The sequence below is a fragment of the Camelus dromedarius genome, chromosome 23, assembly GCF_036321535.1.
Source record: "Camelus dromedarius isolate mCamDro1 chromosome 23, mCamDro1.pat, whole genome shotgun sequence".
Lineage (NCBI taxonomy): Eukaryota > Metazoa > Chordata > Mammalia > Artiodactyla > Camelidae > Camelus > Camelus dromedarius.
This window is the reverse complement of record NC_087458.1, coordinates 450,819-474,334: the sequence shown is the minus strand read 5'-3', so window position 1 is coordinate 474,334 and position 23,516 is coordinate 450,819. Positions and strand designations below refer to the sequence as shown.

General features: G+C 58.8%; 1 protein-coding gene across 5 annotated transcripts in view; it reads left to right on the top strand.

Moving 5' to 3' along the window:
• BANP (BTG3 associated nuclear protein) overlaps positions 1 to 6,215 on the top strand; it is a 74,651-nt gene extending 68,436 nt beyond the window's left edge. For all 5 annotated transcript variants that reach the window (XM_031436640.2, XM_031436639.2, XM_031436637.2 and 2 more), the window contains 2 exons: positions 2,862 to 3,005; positions 5,628 to 6,215. In XM_031436640.2, the coding sequence (XP_031292500.1) occupies positions 2,862 to 3,005; positions 5,628 to 5,699 (216 nt within the window). In that variant the 3' untranslated portion in view covers positions 5,700 to 6,215. The remainder of the gene's footprint in view (positions 1 to 2,861; positions 3,006 to 5,627) is intronic.
• The last annotated feature ends 17,301 nt before the right edge of the window (positions 6,216 to 23,516 follow it).

Below are 23,516 nucleotides of genomic sequence, written 5' to 3'. Positions count from 1 at the left end.
TGAGTTTGCGGTTCACGCCCCGATGCTGGGAGGCGCCCCAGAGCGCACGGCAGAAGCAGCTTTCCCTGCCGCCTGCCCGCGGCGTCTGCACAGGCCAGGCCGCGGTGCCTGGGGCGTCTCCCGTGGCTCTGAGCTGTAAATCTGTCTCCCTTCTCCTGTCGGGGCACGCAAGCTTGCCGGCCGGGCTGTGGGGTGCTTCTGTGAAACTCTGCATCAGTTGCTGGAGCCCTGAGGCCTGTGACAGGTGTCCAAGCTGGGCCTCGCCTTTCGGGCTCGAGGATCACCCCAGGGGCTCTGTTCTGTTCTGCTCCTCGCTTGCCTGTGGGTTTCTGGCCAGTTGTGCTCATGGCTGACCGGCTGCTCGTGGGCAGAACTCAAAGCTGGATCCGGAAAGGTGAATTACTGTGCATGGTTGGGTTTAGAGGTTTAAGCACGATTATTTGTTTCTGGCATTTGCTGTACAAACATATGAAAAAGATTCCAGGCCACTGTTTGGGGGCGTCTTCCTCTCAACTCCTCTTCCTTCTGCCGCAGGAGTTAGCATCCAGGTCTGGGAAAGTCCCCTGGCTGAGTTGACTACATTGCCTTAACCCACCGGGTTCAGACAGAAGAGCAGAAACGGGTCAGAGACCTTGGCTTCTGCAGGAAGCCTCAAGATGAGCGGTCTCACCCTGCTCGAGGCCGCACTCACGGTTACGCTGTGTCAGAAGCCTGTCCTGTGAGAGCACGAGGGGTTGTTGTTGTTTTTTTCAAGTTCGTGTGTGTGTTTGTCTGGGTGGATTCTTGGTTGGATCCAGAATTTTGTTTCTAAATGTGACTGAAAAGTCCTCGGGCTCCTTGCATTTATTTTAGGTTTTGCACCAGGTTTGCATTATCTCAGTTGGGTTTTTAACAGAGTTTCAAAATTGGCAGAGCGTGAGGAAAAGCAGGCGTGGGCATGCCAGGAAAGCCAGCGCTTTGAGACCCAGGGCTCCCCTCGTCTGCTGCTTCGCCTTTGTAGCCTCGGCCGTACCCCCAGCGGAGGTGATGGGCTCTGTTCAGACAAGTACAGGGGCAGCACGGCCGCGCCAGCACCTCCCCAGCGAGGGCTGCCCTGAGGGGCTCCCACACCACATTGAGCCCGGGCAGCTGTAGCGGGAAGCCTGGAGGTGCTGCTTCTGGCCACCATCCTGGGCGCTCACGCGTTCCAGTTAGAGAGCCTGTTCGGAAGAGCTGGGAACACGCAGTGAGCAGGAAGGAGGCAGGAGCTGCGTCCTCACTGCGGGCTAGTCCAGGTGAGCTGTGCCCGCCCGTCCTGCAGGAGACCCTGGTGGTCTTACAGCTGCCCCGTCATCCTGCCGGGGCGAGGGTCATCCTGCTGGAGCGAGGATTGCCCGGGTGGGTGTCCAGTGGGTTTGTCACCTCGGGTGCCACACTGATCCAGGAGACAGAGCGCGTGGCCTCCCCTTGGCTTATTGCCAGTGGGAGGTCGGGTCCAGGTCAGCACCTTCCGTCTCACCACCCATGTGTCAGTTCAGCCCAAGGCCTGCAGGCGGGCGCGAGGGCAGGGCAGCCTGAGAGTCAGCTGCCAGGTCCCGGGCCCACTGCGTGCCTTCCACCTTCCCTACCCAGTCTCCTAGCAGCCGTCGGGCCACGTTGCTGCCTGACACAAGCTCTCACCTGATGCACGGGCCCTGAGAATACGCCGCTCCTGATGTGGTTAAGAACTTCCTGCCATCTTTTATTCTGAAAATTGAATTTACGTTTTTTCCACTTTTGCTTATCACAAACTGGATGCTGTCTCAAACCACAGACTGTTTTTATCCAGACTGCCATGGCGTGTGCCCCGCCCGCCCTCCCGGGAGTGGGCAGCCCCTCCTCCCTACAAGCATCTGCCCTCTTCCTCAGCTCTGACCACCATAGTGGGAGGCCGGCTTCCGGCAGGCGACCCTGGGAGGTGGGCCCGTGGGCGTGTAATCTGAGGCGGTCTAGGTACAAAGCCCCCATCCCACGAATGCAGAGCTTGGACCCCTGGCCCCTTCTGCCTGTGGGGCATCAAGGCGCCTGCCCGCCTGCCCAGTGCTGCAGCACCAGGTGGGCCGAGCGGGTGTGGGCTTGGGCAGGGGTGCTCGTGAGTGTTGGGGTCACCCAGAGCTCATCCCAGGGACCTCGTCTGTCCGCCTCCTCTGGGCACAACCCACGCAGGGTCCCTGGTGCGTGGGACGGGGGTCCGTGATCCGTCTCCTTGGAGGTCTGTGGGATCCTCCCGCCGGGATCGCGGCTTTACCCTCCAGTCTGTGGCTCCTCCGCCCAGAGCCCTTAGCCCCCTGGAGCCTGGGAGCTGGTGGCGCACGGATCTGCTGGGCTCCTCCCGCTCAGCACTGGTCCCCTCTGGGGGCTGCCGCTTCTCCCCGACTCTCAGTTGCTGCGGGCGCCCTGCTCCCCGGAGGGCTGGGTGAAGGTGTTTTGCCCGCAGGTGGAGGACATGCGCCGTCTCCCCGTCCTCCCAGCCGCCCTCGGGGTCTCCTTCCCACAAGCCTGAGACGGCGTTGATCCCGGGAGGGTCTTCCCGTACTGTGCTTGCCGGTCAGTCTGAGACCTGCCCTCAGCCTGGTCCCTGTGTTCACTTTTTGGAAACTCGAGCTGATTGGGTTTCTCTCCCCTGAGGCTTAACAGCTGTTCCTTCTGCCCAGCTTGAGGCCATTGGAGGGAGGTGACTTGCAAAGTGGAACTGCCCCCCCCCCCCCACTGTACTCACACATGCTCCTGTGCACCTCTCACCACGCTCGCCAGGAAGACGCTTCTCCCTGGGGTCGGGGCTGGCGGTGCTGACCTCCGCCCGGAGCTATCTGCGCTGAAGGTGGTCTGCTTTGTGTGTGCAGGTGCTGCAGGGGGCCCAGCTGATCGCCGTGGCTTCTTCAGACCCTGCTGCCACAGGCGTGGACGGCTCTCCCCTCCAGGGCAGTGACATCCAGGTCCAGTACGTCCAGCTGGCGCCAGTGACTGACCACACCACGGCAGCTCAGGTGGGTCTCTCCTTGGGAAGTGGGCACCCCGGGCGTGGATGGGACCTGGGGCTTTACAGGTTTGAGCACACGTGGGCGTCTCTACCTCTGACCTTCTCCCACGAGGGAGGTTCATCTGGGAGGGGCGCGTGGTTTGGACACCGGGGCTTGTCTGCGTCTCTGTCTCTCCTAAGTGCCTGAAAGTGTGAAGGGGGGACGTTTTCTGGCCCAGATACCAGCCTTACCTGGTTGTGGAGATACTCTGTCTCGTGCAAATGTTTACCTATAAACTTAGAGGCAAGAATTAAGTTCTTCCCTGACCCCCACCAGAGCAAAGGGGCCCCGTGTACCTGCGACCTTGCTGTGTTCTGAGTGGGGGGCCCGGGTGAGCGCCTGCAGCACTCTCTGCGGCCCCCGCCCTTTTCTCGGTGGTGGTGGGAACACAGGTGGCCCCACCACTGTGGCCCCCGGGGCACCACTGGCAGGTCTCCTGTGGGAGCGCCACCCTGAGGCCTGACTTGCCCGCAGTCAGTCCGCACTGGACAGCCCATCTGCCTCCCCGCGGAGCCCCTGGTCCAGCCGTGCCTGCCCCCCCACAGTGCTCCCCCCGCTCACCACCTGTGGTCCCCGCTTTCCCAGGAGTGCTGGAAACCCAGCCCAGGCTCCGTTTGGACACTTTCTGAAGCGTCAGGTGGGAGGGCTGCTGCAATAGACGTTTGACATGTCTGCAGAGCTGCCCCCACCCCGTGTGCCTGGTCGGGCGGCACCGTGGCCCCCGGGTCTGGGGGCCGGCATGGTTCTGTCTGGGTGGTGGATTGAGTTTAAAACGGGCAGTCCTAAAGTCAGGGCGTGTCCCTGTTTTCATGAGAATGAGCACAGGATTGGTCCTGAGATGGCGCCTAGGGAACAGCGCGGGCTGCTGGGGCCCATGTCCTCACACCTCCGGCTGCAGGTTCAAGTCGCTGACTCACTGCTGAGGTCGACGGTAGCTCTTGTGGGCGGGGGCTCCTCTGCTCTGCCCGCAGCTCCCGTCAGCTCCTGCCCCGCCTCTGGTGCATTCTGCGTCCTCTCTGCGGCCCGTGTGACTGTCCACGTGTATCTCCATGCCATCAGCCGTGACGCTTAGCATCAAAGCCCCGGTTTCCAGGCAGTCCCCCCCACCCCCGCCCTCTGCCAGGCGCCGCGCTGGGTGTCGCGTGCCTTGTGTCCCTGGTGGTTGCTTGAAGAACGGGGCCTGCAGGCCAGGCAGGTTGTCCACGGTGAGCCTGGTGACCAGGTGGCCGGCAGGGTGACCAGCAGTCCTGTGAGGACTTAATCCTGGTTCACAACAAGTCCCAGTTTGGCCCAGAGTTTGGAAACGTGAGTCCTGGAGGAGGCGCAGCCCCCGTTCTCCCCAGGCCCCTCCAGCTCTTGTCCTGAGCCGTGGCCACGGCCTGGACACTGCTGGTTTCACACGGTGGTGACCACAGAGGCAGGGCCGCTCTGAAGATGGACAGAGAGGGCACGAGGCCTGCAGGGAGCCCACAGAACTTGCGGTAGGGGTCTGGCCGATGGGAGGAGTGGGCTCCGGGGAGCAGCCGTGGGGAGGGCAGCGAGCGCCGGCCTGGGCAGGGGGCGGGCGCAGGACGTCTGTGCCTGGCCTTGTTCTGCATTCCCGCCCCACTGTCTCCTGCTTGAGGCACAGGTCTCCTGCTGTGTTTTGAGGACCAGAGGGAAGAGGGGTCGTCTCCATCAGAGTGTGGGTCCCTCCCACCCCCGGCCCCACATCCCTGGCCCAGCCCACACCTTGCTACTTGCTCCTGGGTTCAGACCGCCTCTTCCAGTGTTTCAAGGGGAGGGGCCTGCAGCCCACCAGGTAGGGCTGGAGCCTCCTCTCTCTCCTCTCTCCAGTCCACTTCCCTGTTGCAGAAACTCCCTGTCTGTCCTTCCACCAGCCCAGGCCCTCCCGTGGGCTGAGGGGGATGGCTCGGACAAGGCCTGTGCTGAGTCCCTTGTCTGAAGCAGGGAGACACCGCTAAGGGGACGCCATGTTGTGTGTCACTGACATTTGCACATAGAAGGCGCAGCCTCAGGCTGCAGAGCTGGAGCGCCGGCCCCCTAAGACTCTCTCTGCCTCCTCCTCAGTGTCACCCTCCGGCCCCTCCAGCCCAGATTCCTGCCAAGGCAGCTGGTACCCCGCCTCTGAGAGCCCGATCTTTGTGATGCCGTCTTTGACCAGCAGCTTAGGGGGTTCTGAAGAGACTCCATGCCTGAGTTTGGGGCCCATTCTTGTGGTTGAGACTGATGATCAGTGACTTGTTCCACAACTGTATTTTTCCTTTCAGTTACTTGAGAGCTGTGGACATGCCGCCCCCTTGGAGGGTATCCCCAGGGAGAAGCACGGGTGGGAATAGGAAACAGGCCGCAGGAGCCAGGGAGCACGCGTTGAGGGCATGGGCACAGGGAGGGACCGTGGCCCCAGGTTTGTTGGAGCTGCTGGGAGCGGCTGGGGTCCTGGGAGGGTCTCCTCCCAGAGCAGGGCTGACCCCAGCTTGGGGGTGTGTCTGTGGTGCTTGAAAACCACCGGTGCCTCGTGAGCGGTGAGCGGCCTGGGCGTGCATGGTGGGTCCTTTGATGGAAAGCGCCCTCTCTCCCCTCTTGCAGACGGCCGACTCCCTGCAGCCCACCCTGCAGCCCGAGATGCAGCTTGAGCACGGAGCCATCCAGATCCAGTGAGGTGGCCAGCTGGCCAGACAGGACCCGATATGGGGCCGCCACCGGCTCCCACCACCACACCGTTCGTTCCACACGTGCCCGGCCCCTCGGCTTCGCAGGAGGCGGCTGCGCGTGTCCTGCTGGAGGGCGTCTGGGTGCCCCGCCCGCGGGGGAGAGCGTCCAGGAACACCCCGCAGCGCCCCCGGGGCCCCGTTCCTTGAGCACCTGCCGTGCCCGGAGCGGGAGCAGAAGCACAGCGCGGTCGCATCAGTGCACGCGGGAAATCGAGAACTACAATATTTTTCTCTGTTCAGACAGCTTTTTTTAATTTGCTATGGTGTTTATAACAAAAAAGAAAATTGAAAAAAAAATGGAGGAGCAGAAGCCCTTTGCTGTGCGCTCTCCCAGTGTAACGAGAACAGGTATCTGCCGAAGACGACTAACGATTTTGATGGCAATCCCGCTTCCTGCTTTTCTAGGGGGACCTCCCAGCACTGTAGCTGTGCGTTTCTAATGAAATAAATGTATTTATGACCACTGCAGCTGTCACGTGAGTCCCTCTTAGGAGCCGGCCCCCGAGCCCGGCCTCCCCCGTGGGCGCCTGGAGTCACCGCTGGGCCCTGCAGCGGCCCCCCGTAGTTGCGCGGGTCCTGGCAGTCATGTGACGGGGCCTGGGGTGCAGAGGGCTGCCCGGTGGACCCAGCACCCCTGGAGGCAGGCAGGCCCTCCAAGTGGGGGCCCCAGAAGTGAACTGTGCTGTTGAGGGGCACTGCTTGTTCCAGCCCCAGACAGTCCCCACTGTGGGGACCTGAGGGAGCATGCCTAGGGGGGAGGCATCTCTGGTCTCGTGCCCGCTTGCAGCCTCCCGGGGTGGGGCCTCCCTCATCCAGAAGAAGCCGTTCTCCAGGGGATGGACCTGAGGAAGGACCAGTCACGTGGCTGGAAGGAGGCGGCCTCGTTAACTCGTGTCTGGAATCCTGGGAGGAGAGACGCACAAAGGATTCAGGAGGTGGAATACATCCCAAGTAGAAGTAAAAAGGAAGCCATAGCCGGACACACGCAGGGCATTAAAGGCAAAGATAGTCTAAAAGCAGCCAGAGAGGAAGGACGGCCCACCCACGGCGGGAGGAGGGAACCGAGGCCGACTCCCAGCACCCACTGGGCGTCAGCAGCAGAGGTGGAGCCAACAAGGTGCTGAGAGAGACGGGGTTCCCTGCACAGCACCTTCAGTGGAACAGGTGTTGAGGTTCCCGTTTGACCCAGCAGTTCCCCTCCCTGGTGTGCACCCGGGAGGACTGAAAGCTCGCATCCACATGCACATGCACAGCAGCGTTCAGGCGGCACTGTTCGTGGAGCCAGGAGTCGAAACAGCTGAGCGTCATCAGTGGTGGAGGGGTAAGCAACCTGTGGTCCATCCACACAACAGTGTGGCTCAGCTGTGGAGAGGAGGGCAGTCCCGCCACGCCCCGCAGTGGGCAAACCTGGAACACAGATGGGTCCTGTTTACAGGGAACGTCCAGAACCCGCAAATCCATGGACACAAAGCAGATGAGGGGTTGCCGGGGTGGGAGGAGGGGAAAAGGGGAGTGACTTAATGCATACGGGTTTCTTTTTGTTTTTTATTTATTTTTTAAATGTTTTGTTGTTTTACAGGTTTTCTTTTTGAAGGGATGAAAATGTTCTGGAATTAGTGGTGATGTTGGCGCAACTCTGTAGATTGACTAAAAGTCACTGAATTGCGTACTCGAAAGGGGGATTTTTTTTATGTAAATTATATCTCAAAGTTACTAAAAATAAAGAATTGGGAAACGTTTCAGAAACCATTTTCAAACAGTAAAGGTGCTATCTGCACACGATCCGTCCTACAAAGGTACTTGTAAGGCAGCTTCTTCAGAAGCAGGAATAGGGGCCCAGGAGGAGGTGTTGAGAGCAGAAGGAGTGGGGAAGAAACAGCAGTGAGCCCGCAGGTGTATCCGGTGCTCTGGGTAAAATGCCTCACACTGACGTTTTTAGAAATGGGAAAATACTGGAAAATACTGCTCAGGAAAGGAGCTACATTTTTTTTAAGTTGATTTTTTTTTTTAATTTTAAAAATTTATTTATTTGTGGGGGGAGGTAATTAGGTCTGTTTATTTTATTTATTTTTAGAGGAGGTACTGGGGATTGAACCCAGGACCTCATGCATGCTAAGCATGCGCTCCACCACCTGAACTATACCCTCCCCCTTCTAAATTGTTTTAAAGCCCCCTTTTCTTGCCCTGGAGGAAAAAGATCAAGATACTGTACAATTTTAAGACATCAAAGTCAATGTTCATGACAAATGTTTAAGAAACACAGCATGTAAAAAATCAGTAAGATGTGTGACGTCCAGATGGCGTGACGGGCTCCCTTGACGCCGTTGGCGCGTGGAGCTGCATCTCGCGACCACGGAGCTCGCGCTCTGTTCTTCACGCTGCTCTTTGGAGCTTTGTCCAGGTCAGCCACGTGCCAGACCGTGAAAAAGGTCACGTAGATCAAAATGGAAAGATGTTTTTAATGGACAATTCAGTATGACAAACTGACGTATCAAAACTTGTGGAACACGTCCAAAGTTGTGCTTAGAGAAAACTTTGTGTCTCCTTCAGGTATATTCCCTGAAGTGGCACTGCTGGACCATACGGTGGTTCTGGCTTTAATTTCTGGAGAACCCTCCATAGTGCTCTCCACAGGGGCTGCACCCATTTACATTCTCACCAAGAGCGCACAAGGGCCCCCCCCCACACACACATCCTCACCAGCGCTTTTTTTAAAAATCTTTCTTGTAATCGCCATTCCGATAGGTGTGAGGTGACATCCCACTGTGGTTCTGATTTGTGCCCCCTAATAATTAGGGATGTTGGGCATCTTTTCATGGCTGTCGTGTGTCTTTGGGAAAATGCCTGTTCCAGTCTTTGCCCGTTTTTTCATTGGGTGATTTGTCTTTTTGCTGTTGAGCTGCGTGAATTCCTTGTGTATTTTGTACATTAACCCCTCATCAGATGGCTGGCTTGCAGATACGTCCTCCCTTCTGCGGGCTGCATTTCACTGTGTTGGTTACTTCCGTTGCTGTGCAGAGCTTGTTCGTCAGACGTGGTCCCATTCACTCACTTCTGCTCTGTGTCACGTGCAAAAGCTGCTCCCAAGACCAGTGTCAAGGAGCTTTTTCTCTGTTTTCTTTCAGGAGTTTTATGGTTTCAAGTCTCACATTTAAGCCTTAAATCCATTTGAGTTAGTTTTTGCGATTGGTGTAAGACAGGGGTCCAGCTTCATTCTTTTTCATGTGAATATCCAGTTCCCCCGGCACCATGTACTGAAGACGCTACTCTTTTCCCATTGAATAGCTTGGTTCCCTTGTTAAATATAAGTTGACCGTGTATGTATGGGTTTCATTCTGGGCTCTCGGTTTTGTTTCATTGGTCTATGTTTGTTTTTATGCCAGTGCCATGCTGTTTTTATTACTTTGGCTTTGTAACATAGTTCGCAATCCAGACGTGTGATGCCTCCAGCTTTTGTTTTTTGTTCTTAAGAATGCTTTGGCTATTATGGTCTTCTGTGGTTCCATAAGAATTTTAGGATTATTTTTCTGATTTCTGTGAAAAATGCCATTGGAATTTTGATGGGGATGGCATTGAATCCATAGATGGCTTTGTGTAGTATGGACATTTTAATGGTTTTAATTCTTCTGATCCATGAACACAGGATATCTTTCCATTTATTTGAGTCTTCGGCTTCTTTTATCCATGTCTTATAACTTTTTAATTTACAGATCTTTCACCTACTTGGTTAAATTAATTCCTAAATACTTTATTGTTTTTGATGCCATTGTAAATGAGATTGTTTTATTTATTTCTGTTTCAGGTAGTCCATTGTTAGTGCACAGAAACACGGTGGTGAGGGGCGGGGCTGGCGTCTTCACGGCTCCTCATCTGTGTGCACTTGCTTGATGGGAGGCTATGCTACGATTCGTGCACTTTTCTTGTCACTCTTCAATTAAAAAGAGTTGTTGTTTTAAATAAAACACACAAAGGGCAAACACGTTTGCTGGCAGTAGACCTGCACTAAACGTTTTAAAGATGGTGCTTCTGGCAGAAGGAAGGTGGTCCCAGATGGAGGGTCTGAGATGCAGGGAGAGGGCAGTGCAGAGAAAGTGGTAGACTTGTGAGCGGTGTGGGGACTTGACTCCGTGGAAGAAAGCAGTGTCTGCGGGGCCTAAAGGGAGAAGAAGAAGTAGTGTGTGAGGGAGGATGGTGGGAAACTGATACGTGTGGACTTTGGTCCATTGAGCTGTAATTCCCTGTCCATCAAAAGACTGGAAAGAGTACATACAGCTTACTAACTAAACAAACCATTAGGAAGAGTCACCAGTCCATCCTAAAGAAGGAGGGAAAGGAAGAAGGCACAGGATGGGGCCTCAGCTTGGTGTGCAGACAGCTCTCCTGCAAGGACAACAGAGCAGCCGGCTGAAGTTACAAAACGAGCTTGAAGTCGCCAGGAGGCAGGGTTACTGGGCAGGGTCCAGGTCGGGCGGGAGTGCAGGAACAGGGTGGGCGGTTGGGGTCCCTTTTTCTCCCAGTCGGCAGTAGATCCAGCAGGTGGCGACTGAGTGGCTATGCTGTGCTTTCACCAGCCTTGCAGCGCGAGGGTGGAGGGCCCCAGTGGACCCCTTCGGGGGGGGGGCACCACGAATGGCTGCGCCCTGGGCCTCCCTGGCAGAGCAGATGCTGATGCTCACGGGAGGAAGGATGATGTGGAGTTCGGTCCATGGGCAGTTTTGTGCGTACACTGTCCGGCACACAGTCACAAATAATGAGGCAAACGAGAGAAAGCAACACAGGCGAAACCAGCCTGACGGCAGACAGCAGAAGCGGGCCTCGCAGCGCTGGGGTCGGGTCGTCCCAGGTGCTCAGTCTGCCTGGAACACTGAGCATTTAGACAGGGACCTGGAAACTTTAAAAGTACCAAATGGTAATTCTACAACTTTAATAGCGTCATCAAAATTAAGAATTCAGTATATAGGTGTTGTAGCAGGCTAGGCAGAGCTGAGGAGACCATTGGTGACCTGGAAAACAGGGCAGAATAAAACACCCAAAATGAAGAATGTTCTGCCAAACGGAAGGAATCGTTCCGTTCTTTCACAAACTCTTCCAGAAAATAGAGACGGAACATTCCCCAGTGCGTTTTATGAGGCTAGTGTATCTTTGCCATCAAAACCTAGAAAGATAAGTAGAGAAAATGACAGAACAGTCTTACTCAGAGGAAAAAAATTCTGCACAAAATGGTAGCAAATCAGATCCAGCGGCGCACAGATAGGAGACCACTGGCTGCCTGACTTGCTGGTGCTGACTGCACATCGCACTTGAGATGTTGTTTCGTATCCAGTAGCTGCGCTCCCTAAGCAAGCTCCCAGCACGAGCGCGGTCAGTGCTCCGGCTTCCACGCGCCCACGTGTGTTCGCTCGGGAGTGTCTCACCGGAGGACGTCACCGACGTGACTCATCACGGCGGGGGATTAAGGGGAGAGTCGCAGGGTCGTCTCAGCAGAAGCAGAGCCAGCTTTGATACAATTCAGCCTCCATTCAAAATGCCAAGAGCAAAAGCCCGAAGACTCAGCACACTAGGAATACCAGGGCGCTTCCTCAGCCTAATCAAGGGCCCCCGCCCAAGCGTGCCGCCGGCCGCCGGCCGGACGCGCCTCCGGGAGCTTGGCTCGGCGTCCTGCCGGAGGCCTCCCGAGCTGTGGGAGAGGAGACAAACGGCTTTGTGGGTGGAAGGGGGCGATGCCATGGTGTTCTAGAGGATTCCAAACAATTTCCAAAGATCAGTTATCGGGATTGTGGAGAGCTTAGTAGCAAGGTTTGGGGTCAAAACCAGCATACGAAGTGTTATTTCATGTCTGCCTGCCGTCAGCAGTCACTTAAAAATGAAATTTTAAAAAGCCTTCATTCAAATAGCTTTAAAATATGTAAAGTAGCGAGAAACAAATCCAATTAGAGATACACACGATGTTTATGGGAAAGAACCGTGAGCTGTTCCCGCAGGGTGTAGGAAAGGCCTGAGGGAGGCCTGTCCCACGTTGACGGGTCACCAGGCGCCCTGTTGTCCTGGCTCCAGCGGCCCCTGGCTTTTGGCCCAGGACCCCGACATCCTGAGCCCGGGACCCCTTCCCACCCAGGAGCTACACAGCCCACTGGCACCCTCTCTTCCCTCCTCGCACAGCTTGACTCTATGGTCGGCCGGGCCCCCTTTGCTCCCTTGGAAGTGCCCTCAGCTGCTCTGGGCCCTGCTGTCGCTCACCTACCAAAACCCCACACTTAGAAGATCTGGCGTTGGCCTGCCTGCACCGCACCTCCTCACCTGGGCGGGCCTTCTCTTTGTCCCCTCTCTGGCCCCGCTGACTCTCGTTTCATCAGGGTTTGTCCCCACTGTCCCACTCAACCCAGCCGTCTGAAGTCGCTGAGCGGTCACCATGGCCCAGTTCCGTTTCCCAGTCTGTCAGGAGGAGGGACCGCATCCAGCCTGCTCCTGCGCGACCGCGGGCCCCAGGAGGAGAGGCATGCAGTGTGCCGCCTCGAGCAGAGCCCTTGGCCCCTCGCTTGGGCCCAGGGTGGTCCGTCAGCCTTGAGGTTCCCTGGTGACCCCCAGTCAGGGCTGCGTGCCAGGCGCCTGGACGAGACAGGAGGCTGAGTGGGGCCCTGGGCGAACCCTGCCTCCTCTCAGCCATTTCCTCTTCTGTAAAATTCGGATCGGAGTCAAGCTCTAGTTCCCACCCCGGCAGCATCAAAGACCCTGCAGCCCCACCACCCACTTTCTAAGACAGTGCCAGATCACACAGAGCCTGCGCTCCGCCCGCCCACCCTCCCTGCGCCTGGGGGAGTAGCGGCCCTGGGCCGGCCTCTGTCAGGAGTGGGATATGCCCAGAGAACCCAGATCTGAGTGTTTCCAGCTCAGGTTTGGCTCCTCCTCTTCCTCCCAGTTGTGTGGGAGGAGAGGGGGAGCCAGAGTGTGAAAGGTCAGATGCAAGGGCAGCGAGGGTCATCGTGGTTATCGCGGCTGCCAGGTTGTGGCTGTGATTGTCATGGTGTCGCTCCACTGCTGGGTTTGTTCCGTGAGGACCCGGACGCCCAGGCTGGATCTCTAGGTCAGCTGCTCCCTCATCGGCCGTGATGCCCAGAGGAGGCTGAGGGAGGAAAGAAGAGTGGCTCGCCTGCACAGCTGGACGGTGGTCTGGGGTTCATGGAGGACACAGCTGCTCAGGTGCCACCTTGGAACCTGGCTGGAAACCCAGGTTGGCAGAGCTGGCAGGACTGGCCGCAGACGGCCCTGCTGCCCTGCTGCCCACGCGGTGTTGGGTGCTGCCTGAGCCTCTGCCTGACCCGGGTGAGGTGCCTGCCCAGCTCCAGCCCTCCTGAGGCCCAGGGAGGGGCCCTCATCGTGTACTCCCGTGGCCACCGGTGAACCTCCGTCAAGTTTGCGGGGTGGGGTCTTCGCCGCATCGGGTTACGACCACCATTGTGCACCCCCATCATCCCTCCCCTCCTGCAGAGGCTCCGGTGCATCTGGGACCCCGGCCCAGGGGCAGCGGGCAGGGGACACGTAGCACTGGGGTTTGGTGGAATGTATTTACGGGTTTGCTGTCTCTTGGGAGAACAGAGCCGCCGCCAGCCATCCTGGATGCAGGAGACGCTGCAACATCCGGCAGAGCAGGAGCCAAGCGCTCCCCGCTGCACAGGGCCCGGGGTCCGTGGTTCTGTCTTTCTTGAAAAGAATCCCCTGAAGTTACGTAAACTGTCAGCCTCACAACCTGGCTTTCTCCTCCATCTAGCCTCCAACCCCCTGGTTCACAGGCACTGGGTGGCGGAGGGCCCAGCGGGAGGCATGAGGGATGTGGGCCTGGAACATGGGCAGTGTGTCTGGCTGTCACCTTGTTTCCTGTGTGCTGTCCCTTGGTCTGTGGGCTCCTGACCCCCAAATACACCATACCTTGCCCAAGCCCTGGGCCGCCCTAAAACCCCGGAGCTGGGCCTGCTGGACAAACACGGCCTCTCCAGGCCGCCCTGTTTCCCTCTCGGCCCCGCCTGTCTTGGGAAACGGACCCAGGAGGCCCGTGCTGCCCCTGCCCAGCACTTGCCTGCCCAGGGGGCTGGTCATCCCAGCCCTGCCCGGCCCAGCCAGGCTGTCAGGAGGAGGTGAGCCAAGGGTTCGGCCCCCTTGCCACTCCGGTGCTGGCCCTGCTCCCTGCAACGACCTCCGGGTGTGACCACACACGGGCTCTGGCTCCTGGCCAGGCCGAGTGGGTGTGGGTTGAAGCCTCTCCGAGGAGTCCCAGGCTCTCTCTGTCCGCCCCAGGGTGCAGTTTGCCTGAGCAAGTACCTCACAGTGGCCGGGCTGGAGGCCTGGGGCCGCTCCAGGACCCCCGAGCCCAGCCCCAACTGCCCCGCCATTTCAAGGATGATCTCGGTGCCGTGGGTGTGGCTGCCATCAGGCCCGTTTTGTCGTTTTTGGGGTTCATCACAGACCCTGCAGGTGGACCTCGGTGGCCCAGGACAGGTGGCTTTATCTCCGGGACCAGGCCTCCACCCTGGGACTGCCTGAGTGCCTGCAGGGGCCCCCAGCCTGCCCTGCTTCCTCCCTGGCTCACAGCAGGGCTGGTGGAGTCACTTTCCCCCGAGCCATGGATGCCTGAGCCTTACCAGCGAACAGAGGGCCAAGGGTGGGTCCTAGGAGGACCCCGCGGTTCTCAATGGGGTGATTCTGCCCCCCAGGGGACTCTGGTGGTTGTCGCAGATGGGGGTGGGGGGTGGCACTACTGGCATCTAGCGAGGCAGGACGCAGGACCTGCAGCAGCAGGAGTTGGGGTGACAAGTCGGGGCGGCAGGGGGGAGTGGGAGCAACAAGTGACACTTCAAAGGCAGAGTCGGTGCCCGAAGACCAAGAGGAGGCCAGAGTTGGCTTTTTATTTTACAAATGTCTGTTTCCTGATTATAAAAGCAGTCCGGCTCATTGTAGAAAACATCAAAAATATGGAAAAGTAGGAAGAACAAGGTAGAGACCACCTATATTCTGCCATCCGGACTCCCAGCATTAAAGTTTAGGGCGATTTCAGTTTTTTTCTGCTTCTTTTCTCTCACCTACCCTGCCATTCAGGATTTAACATCTTAGACATTAGGTAACATAATTTTAAAATTCTAAACGTTTTATTTTAATGCATTGGTCCTCCATCTTTGAGATCTGATTTTGTCTACTCTAGATAGAATTCTAAATATGTATATTAATATCTATGAAATCTGTTAAAATTACATCTACAAAGCTATATTCAGATGTAAACCCCCAGAGGTAGAAGCCCCTCAGGCATCAGTCCGTGAGCCGTGTGCTGGCCCATGTCACGGGGTTTCCTAGGTTACCAGCCCTCCATCTGGGGGCCTTTTGTTTCCAGTTGGTTAGCATCCTTGGAACATGTTTCCCGGATCCGAGGTTTCTTCGTAAAGGAGCTCCCACGGAGTGACAGCAGCGAAGGTTCACAGCGTTTTCAGGGCTGCGGATACACGTCAGCAGATGGACGGTCAGCACCATCACAAGAGTGAGTGCCTGGGGCCCTCTCAGTGCTCGAACTCCGGGGCTTCCCAGAGAGCCCAGCGACAGGGCCAGGGTACGACGGTATCTCTCCTTTGAGCTCCAGTAATGGTGCTTCCGAGAATGTTACGTGTGTTAAAAGTCACTTAATCCTGAACCTCATTCCCACCAGAGAAGTACTAGTATCGTCTTGAGTTTTCTTGATGTGTACACTGAAGCTCAGAGAGGTTAAGCAACTTGCCTGAAGCAGCACAGCCAGTGAGTGGTGGAGTCACATTTGAACCCAGCCAGCTGGCTCCGCAGTCAGGGTCTGACCCCTGCACCCTACTGCCTCTCGCGGCCACGTGGTGTGGGTGCTGAGGGGGTGCCACCCCTTTCCTCCACGTGGGACTGGAGCTCTCGGGCGTCAGCCGAGTTCTGGAAGTAGGAATCAGAACCAAGCTTGGGGGCGCGTCTTTTCAGCCTCCCCATCTAATGGCTAAGAGGGTGCTCCTGAAGGGGTCTTCCTGAGAGAGGATTCCTGAGGCCCGGGGACAGGTCGGGAGGGTCCTGTGACCCTTGTGTGATCAGGGAGCGCACCGAGATGGCCTCCCAAGGTCCACACGGTCAGACGGGATAAGGACGTGGGTGCGTGTGAGTGAGCATGCGTGCGTGAGCGCGCGTGTCGTGCGTGCGTGTCATGCGTGGGCATGAGTGAGTGTGCGTGTCATGCGTGCGTGCGTGAGCATGAGTGAGCGTGCGTGGCGTGCGGGAGCGAGCCCGGGGCCTCTCGGCTGGCGGGTGCCCCAGGCCGCCGGCCCTGAGTGGGACGCTGCTGTCGCCTGTTCCTGCGTCCGCCATGGAATCCCCAGGCGGCGCGGGGCGGGATCTCGGGAGCCGCTTCAGGGGTGAAGGGGGTGAAGGCGGGCTGAGCGCTCAACCCCGCTTCCCCGGCCGCTCACGAGAGGCGGACGTGAGGTGAGTGGCCGGGCGGGCCGCTGTGGGGAGGGGGTGGCTCTGAGGAGAGGGGCAGGTCCGGGGCCCGCGGTCGCGGGTGGGTGGGAGCCCTCGACACCCGACGGAGGGGCCGCCGGGCCCCGCGCGCTGGGGACGGGCGCGCGCTGCCGCCCTCTGTGAAGGAAGCCCCCAGCGGGAGCCGGCAGGGACCCCTGCGGCTGGTAACCCCCGAGGGCGTGTCCCCAGGCCCCTGCGGCAGGTGCGCCCCTCGCCGCCTGGGGACCCGGCCCTGCCCTGGAGCCGCCTCGGCGCCCCCCACACGCGTGCCTGCCGTTTACTCCGGAGGAGCAGCCGCAGGGTAGCCAGGCGGGGCCGGCGCGCTCCGGGCCTCCCAGCTCCAGGCGGTTTCATTCCGACCCGCCTGAACCAGGCAAGAGCAGGGTTAAGTGCGCGCGAAGGGGAGAGGGACTCCCAGCCCGCCGGAACTCGAGACTTGCAGCGAGAGCGAGAGCGAGGCGGCGGGAGAGGCCACGCCGGCCGCCCCGCTCTCCGCAGGCACCCGGGCCGCGGAGGCGGGGAGGCCGCGCCGCGGGGCAGGACCCGCGCAGACACGCCGCGGCCGCCGCCGGGTAAGTGCAGGCTCCCCGCGCCGCGCCGTCGGGGGTCAGGAGCGAAGTGCTTCCGTCAGGAGTTTGGTTGGTGCAGCTAGGGCGGTCCGTGTCTCCTGAGGACTGCCAGCGCGTTCAGGCTCGCCACAAGTCAGCAGCAAGCGCGGTCTGGAGGCATCTTTAGGCAACAGCAAGGCATCCTGCTTTCCTGGGGGAGATGCCAAGTGCTGGACGGGCAGCAGGCGCCCAGAGCAGGCTGGCTCGGTGGGCGGCCATCGGTCTGTGGTCTCTGAGCTGATGGCGCGCTCAGGGGCTTCCTCCTTCCTCGGGGCCTTCTCAGCGCTGCCCGAATCTTTCTTTTTTTCCTGCGACGTGTCTGTGGCCACTGTCTTCCCTCTCGGCACCCAGGCTCCGATGTGCCCGGGACAGACTGCGCAGCTCCTGTTTTGTGCAATGTGCATCTTGGGGCGGCTTTTCTGACCAAGCCCGGACGCGGGGCTGGGTCCCCCGACCCACCGGGGAAGGAATGGGGGCCTTATTTAAGTAAGCACTACGGTGGTTTCATGTGAGCGAGTCTGAAGGCAGGTCTCCTCCTGGTGCTTCTTGGTGTGTCTGTTTCCCATTATCCAGTCGGGAACCAGCGAAAGTGACAGTCGCGGTTTCCGGAGCAGACTTCGCGGACCTCCCGGGAGGCTCCTCCACGCGGGCAGACGCCCCCGCTGCCCCGCCCTCACTCTGCCTCAGGTGCTTCTGGGGTGGGTCTTCAGAGCTTTGAAGGCTGGCTGCTTGACAGGTTTTTTGTTTTTGTTTCAATTAAAATACAAAAGCCCGGGTCTTCCATGGTAAAGGGAAGAGGAGGGTGAGCTTTGGAGGCCCAGCTGCAGGCAGAGCAGGGACAGTGACAGTGATGTGACACAGCGTCCCAGCGCCCCGCACCCGGTGTGCTGTGCTTTTAGTCTCCTCTCCTCTCATTTGATTTTGCAACTGCCTTTTTCAGATCAGAAAACTGAGGCTCAGAGAGGTTAAGGGCCTTGAGCAGGGACGCGCACCCAGTGAGGGCAGTATTGTCAGCCGCGGGCTCTGACAGTCAGTCCCGCATTTTGCGCTGAAGCCCTTTACCCCTTTACTAGTTATGACCCGCTGTACCCGAGTACTGTCAAAGTAGCCCTGCCGGCCAGAAAGTCAGGGCTGGCTGGGGGGCTCTGACAATTGGAAAGCGTGATGAGTGTGTTTAAAATCCAGCAGTTAATGGGGTTAGGTATTTATCTGCCATCTACTGTGTTAGGTAATTCAGAGAACCCAGGATGATTATAAAATCAGCACCGCTGTGACCTAGAGGGAAGTAGATGGAAAAGCGAGTCACTAGGAAGGGATTCTTGGCCCGTCTCCCACGCACCATACGTGCTTCCGCACGGCCCTGCGTCGACTCAGCCCTGTTTCAGAGGAGGGCCCTGGAGTGCCAGCGGGAACTCTGCAGGGGCTCGAGGGCAGAGCGGGCACAGAGACAGATGCAGCTCCCTGGAGGCCGGCTTCAGACCTCACGTTTCTCCCCGTGTCCATTCGCTTTGTGCAAAAATCTGATGCGAGGTGAAACCTCAGGGAGATGTCGCCCTGTGCTGCTGAACCCACAGGCCTCCCGCGTCCTGAGCTGTGACCGAGAGAGGGCGGGGGTGGCTCCGTGCTTGGCACGGAAAACACTGGCAGGGCTTCCTGCCCCACCGAGCATGGGTGAGAACGGGGCTCCCTGACCACCCAGGGCTCCTGCAGGTTTGTCCCCGCCAGCGGGCAGCCGTCCAGACTCGGAAATACCAGCTGTTGGTCGACCCCTGCATCTTCCTGGCATCTCATCCGAGGAGAGAGTCTTTCTGGACCCGGGGCTCTGCGTAGGCTGAAGAGACGCCCGAAGCACGGCTGCTTGTTCCCCCTGCGCTTGCGGCTGGGAGCCGGGTGTGTTTGTTGCCACTTCGTCTGTTGGGATTCTGCCCCTTGGGTTTCGTGTCCCGCGACGTGCGCTGTGGCTGTGAACGTGACCCCAAGAGGGGAACTTGCCAGGCCCCAGGGACGAGTCTTCTTTCACGGCTCTGATTTCTGGGGACGCTGGCCTGGTTTGCAAGTGTGCAGAGGCCCTGGAAGCCGGCAGGGCTGGTGTGGTCCTGTGGCTCCATCTCTAAAGTCAGCAAGTCTTCAACCCCAAGCACAGGTGGACTTCAGGTGCTAAATGTGTCCCCTCGGAGCCTCTGGGGCTGCCAGTTTGGGCGGCCTCCCCTCCCCTCGGCCGGGCCTCTCCCTTCCTCGGGTGGTGACAGGAGGAGGCGGTGGCCCCTCCGAGTCAGATGCAAATCCAACTCTGTTCTCCCCGCAAGGGGCCCGAGTTCTTCCCTGTCGAGGCTGCCGGTGTCGCCTCTGCCTTCCCCTCTGGGCCCAGCTTGAGAACTTAAATGCTGGGCGCCCTCCACCTGGTCTGGGGAGCTGGCCCTCCTCCCCAGGGCCCCCACTACGCACGCCGGGTGGGCCCTTGTGGATGGGGGTGTGGGGGACATGCCCTCACCCCAGGGGAGCTGTGGACTCGCCCCCTCGGTCTGGTGTCGAGGGGTGGGCACCACCCTCAGGAGGCAGAGGGGCTCTGGGGGTGGGCGGCACAGCTCTGAGCTCCGGGACTCAGGCCTGTTCCTGAGGGACCAACTGCTGTGTCTCCTGCCCGCCAGACCGTCGCTGTGTCCATCCTCACGAGAGCACTCTTGACCTCCTGTTATGGACACAGACGCTGGACCCCAGGGCGGCTGAGACGCTTGCCAGGGCCGCCTGCCCGGAAGCCCTGAGCCTGTGCCCGGGACGCTCCGTCTGCCTCCCAGATGCTCTCTTTAAAAAACAAAACTGGTTTCCTGGGGTGTAACTCACAGACTGGACAGTTCGCTCATTTAAAGGGGGCATTTGCACAGTTTTAGTCTATTTGCATGTGGGTGCCGCCCTCGTGCTGTTGGCTTTGCACATCTCATCACCCCACACGGAAGCCCCTTCCCCTTAGCAGCCACCCCACCCCCAGCCCCGTAGCCCCAGCCTCTCTCTCGTTAAAAAATCCTTCGAATAAGCCCAGAGGCTGCGGACCCCGGGGCCTTCAGCCCGGGTCATTCTGCTTCCGCGTTGACGGGAGGGGGCCAGGGTGGTTTCCCGCCGGGGGGCACACCACTTGGACAGAAGGAGGGGTTTTGACCGTTGCAAGTACAAAAGGCATTTCCAGGGGATCCTGGGGAACGTTTTTAAAACAGCAGATGAGGTGTGTATTTGAAGTAAGTATGTGTCATTTCAGACAGACAGAGAGTCAGGGGCCTGAAGGAGTCCGAAGCCCTAGCCAGGATTTCAGTGATTGACTGATGGTGTCTGCCGTGGGCTGGGGGCGGGGTGACAGGAGCACGCTGTGTGGTGGTTGCCGGGGAGAAGTCACTGGATCCTGGCACCAGGGCCCGGCACACTCGGGAGGCAAGTACTCACACCAGCCATGTGTGGACGGAAGGACACGTCCTCAGGCCTGGCTGAGCGCTGACCAGGCCAAGTTTCAGGCAGGCGGGGCTTGGGCCCAGGCCCAGCAGGCTGATTTCAGGGAGGCCATGAGGAAAGCAGCTCCCAGGTCAGCCACCTCTGAGTAATCGAGGATTTAATAACCAGAATCTCTTGCCTGGCCACATCCACCAGCATTTGGGCCAGCACAATGCGCTTCCTCCCTGGCCGATGGGTCCCCACGGAGGAGCGGCGTGGAGTGGCGCCAGCCTCCCACCCCTACCCCCACCTCTGAAGCCAGCGCATCGCAGAGGAATGACAAACCCGCCCCTTCGTCCTTTCCTGCCACCCTCCACCCCCCCGTAATTAGCAGCCGGTCCTTGGCAGATGGCGCCCAAGGAATTTTCCTCCATTGCGGGGGGTGGGGAGCGAGTACAGTCAACTCCCCAGACAAGTCTGGGGAGAAAGGGCCCCGCTTGCCTTCATGGGGGAGTCAGGTGCCCGGGCACCCGCTGTGGGGTTCTGCGTCTTCTCTCAATGTACTGTGTTCATTCATCTCCTTTATTGGCCTGCGACCTCCTGCCTAATTCATCTCTCTAGGTCAGGTGTTCCCTTAAGGAGTGACCCAGAGAGCAGACGTGGCCAGAGAGGGGAGTACACAGTCAGGCTGTCCCTTTCTGGGTTGACCAGGATGTGATCCTGGGGTGTCACCCACCATCTCTGCCTCCACCACGGGTTCATCGTCGACTCTGCCATAGTGGGTGGGCGGCAGGCAGGGCTGGCCTGAGGCTTCTCCTCATCTGCTTGAATGACTCCCCTGCTGCCCGGGGAAGGCATAGAGGGGTCACAGCCATTTCTGAAGCAACTCGGCTGTGTCACCCTCCCTCACCTGCACATCAAATCACGCCCCACCCCACTTTGTGTCTTTAAATGACAACAATCCCCGCTGACCTCAGGGTTTCTGTGGGTCAGGGGTTTGGGTGTGGGGCTGGAGGACTCATTCAGAGGTGGCCTGAATGCCGCGGCTCTGGCCTGGGCCTCAGTGCCTCTTCCCGGGCGCCCAGCGCTTTGTGTTGCGGCCTCAGCAGCTGAACGCATGGCCTCGCTGTGACGTGGGCCCTGGCACGGTGTGGAGGGGGCTACTCCGGAGCGCGGCCACAGGGGCTCCGAGTCACAGGGAGCCCCTTGGGCGCCCCTCCAAGAGAGGGCGACCCCTGGGCCCAAGCCCGTCTGGGTAGTGCAGCACCCACGTGTCTGCTCTCGGGAAGTCTTCCCTGAAGACAGGACACCTGACCCTGTGTGCAGGGTCTCCGTGCAGTGGGGGAGGGGGGAGAGCAGCCCGAGACCTCTCAGCCCACGTCCCCATGAAAACCCCGGCTTCACTGACCTGTCGCCTCGCTCAGGACAGCCGTGTCCGCGGCTCTGGAGTGCGGACTCCAGAGCCCGGGATACTGAGGCCTCCCTGCCCCACGTGCCTCGCTCACTTGAGAATGTGCCCCTGTGAGCATCTCTAAGGAAGCTCACACCTCTGTCTCCACGTGTGTCCCGGGGACCCGGCCAGGACAAGGCCGCTGACGTTGGCTGGCGTGGGTGTTGTGCCCACATCCCTCCCCCCAGGACAGGGGTGCATCCAGTAGTTCACATCTTATCCACAGACACCTGGTGCAGGTGAACACGTGACCCGAGAGGTGGCCGCCCACGTGGGGCAGTAAAGCAGTGTCCCTGGCCCACGCAGCGCAAAGCCTAAGTCCCCTGTTGACAGTCCCGCTTCGTCCTCACTGCTCATCTATGAAACGCAAGCCCTCTGAGGGAGAACCCATGCGGGGCACTGACAGTTGACGGTGGGGAGTGGCTTTCCGAGGATGTCCAAGTCCAGCCCCGTCTGGAATCACCCATGGCGACCCTCTCAGCTCCAGCACATCAGACCCCCTAGAGGGCTGGCGGAGGACAGTGCTAGGTGCCTGATTCAGCAGGCCTGGGCCGGCCCGGGAACCTGCATTTCCTTACATTCCCAATGGTGCCGACAGTGCTGGTCTGGGGTCCACTCGGGAGAGCCCCCACCCTGGCTCATGGTGCCCCCTGGAGCCCTCGCCCTCGGTTCTGGGAGAGGCTGCTCCAGGAGTCACCGGTGTCCCCAGCTGGTTCTGACACAGGTCACATTAGAATTAGGTTCTCTTTGCAAAAGAGCATTTTCCTCACTCCACCTTTCCCTTCAATACTATTAAGAGTACAGTTCTTACTTAAAAGTGCAAAGCAGCCTATGGTATATGCAGAGGATCTCAAAGTGGGGTCCCCCGGCCACCAGCTGCAGCAGCGTCTCCCGGGAGACGCGGGTTCTTGGGCCCTGCCTCACCCTCCTCTCTGGGCGTGGCCAGGTGGGGCTGGTCAGGGGCTGCTGCAGCCCAGGTGTGCGGCCACTCTTCCAAGATGTTTCCTCCCCATGCCTGCCACGTGCAGCCCCCAGGACCGGCTACCCTGCTGGGAGAGGCTTTTCCTGTGTTTGAGAATGTGCTGTGGGAAGGGGCCAGCGTGAGGGGCAGGGACGCTAGTCCAAAGGAGGGCCACCCTGGAGGCCACTTACTACGTGGTAAGCACTGGAGGCCAAGGACACTGAGGTCACATCTACCAGGACCTTTGGGAAGCTTTTGAGACACTGAGGGCCAGGGATTTGCCCACGTGAATGTGGATCATAGGAAATGCTTATTTTTAAAAAAGAGAAAATAAAAACCCAGCATGTATTTCTGTAGACATTGACAAATTTAGTTTAAATTTATACGCAAAGGCAAAGAACCTAGGTTTTTTTAAGGGGAAGAATCACTCTGCATGATGCTGGTGCTTACCTGCAGAGCTGCAGGGGTCAGGACGGAGGTGTCAGCGGGGAAGAGACAATGGAAGACAGGACAGACCAGGAGGCCCAGAAACAGACCTGCACAGACGTGCACAACTGATCAGTAATCAAGGTGCAGGGGCCACTCCTGGGGGGGCCACAGTGTGTTCAAGAGCTGCTGCAGCTGGATGTCCCGCCTCTCTGCTCCTCAGAGTAAGCAAAAGTGGACCCGAATGGAAAATGGAAAACGACAAAACTTTAGAAAAAGAATCAGGAGAAAATCTTCAGGATCTAGGCCAGGTGAGGAGCTTGCAGACTTGACCCTCGAGGCACAGCCCTCGAAGGGTCATCGTAAGTGTCTGGATGGCATAAAGGGGACTTGATC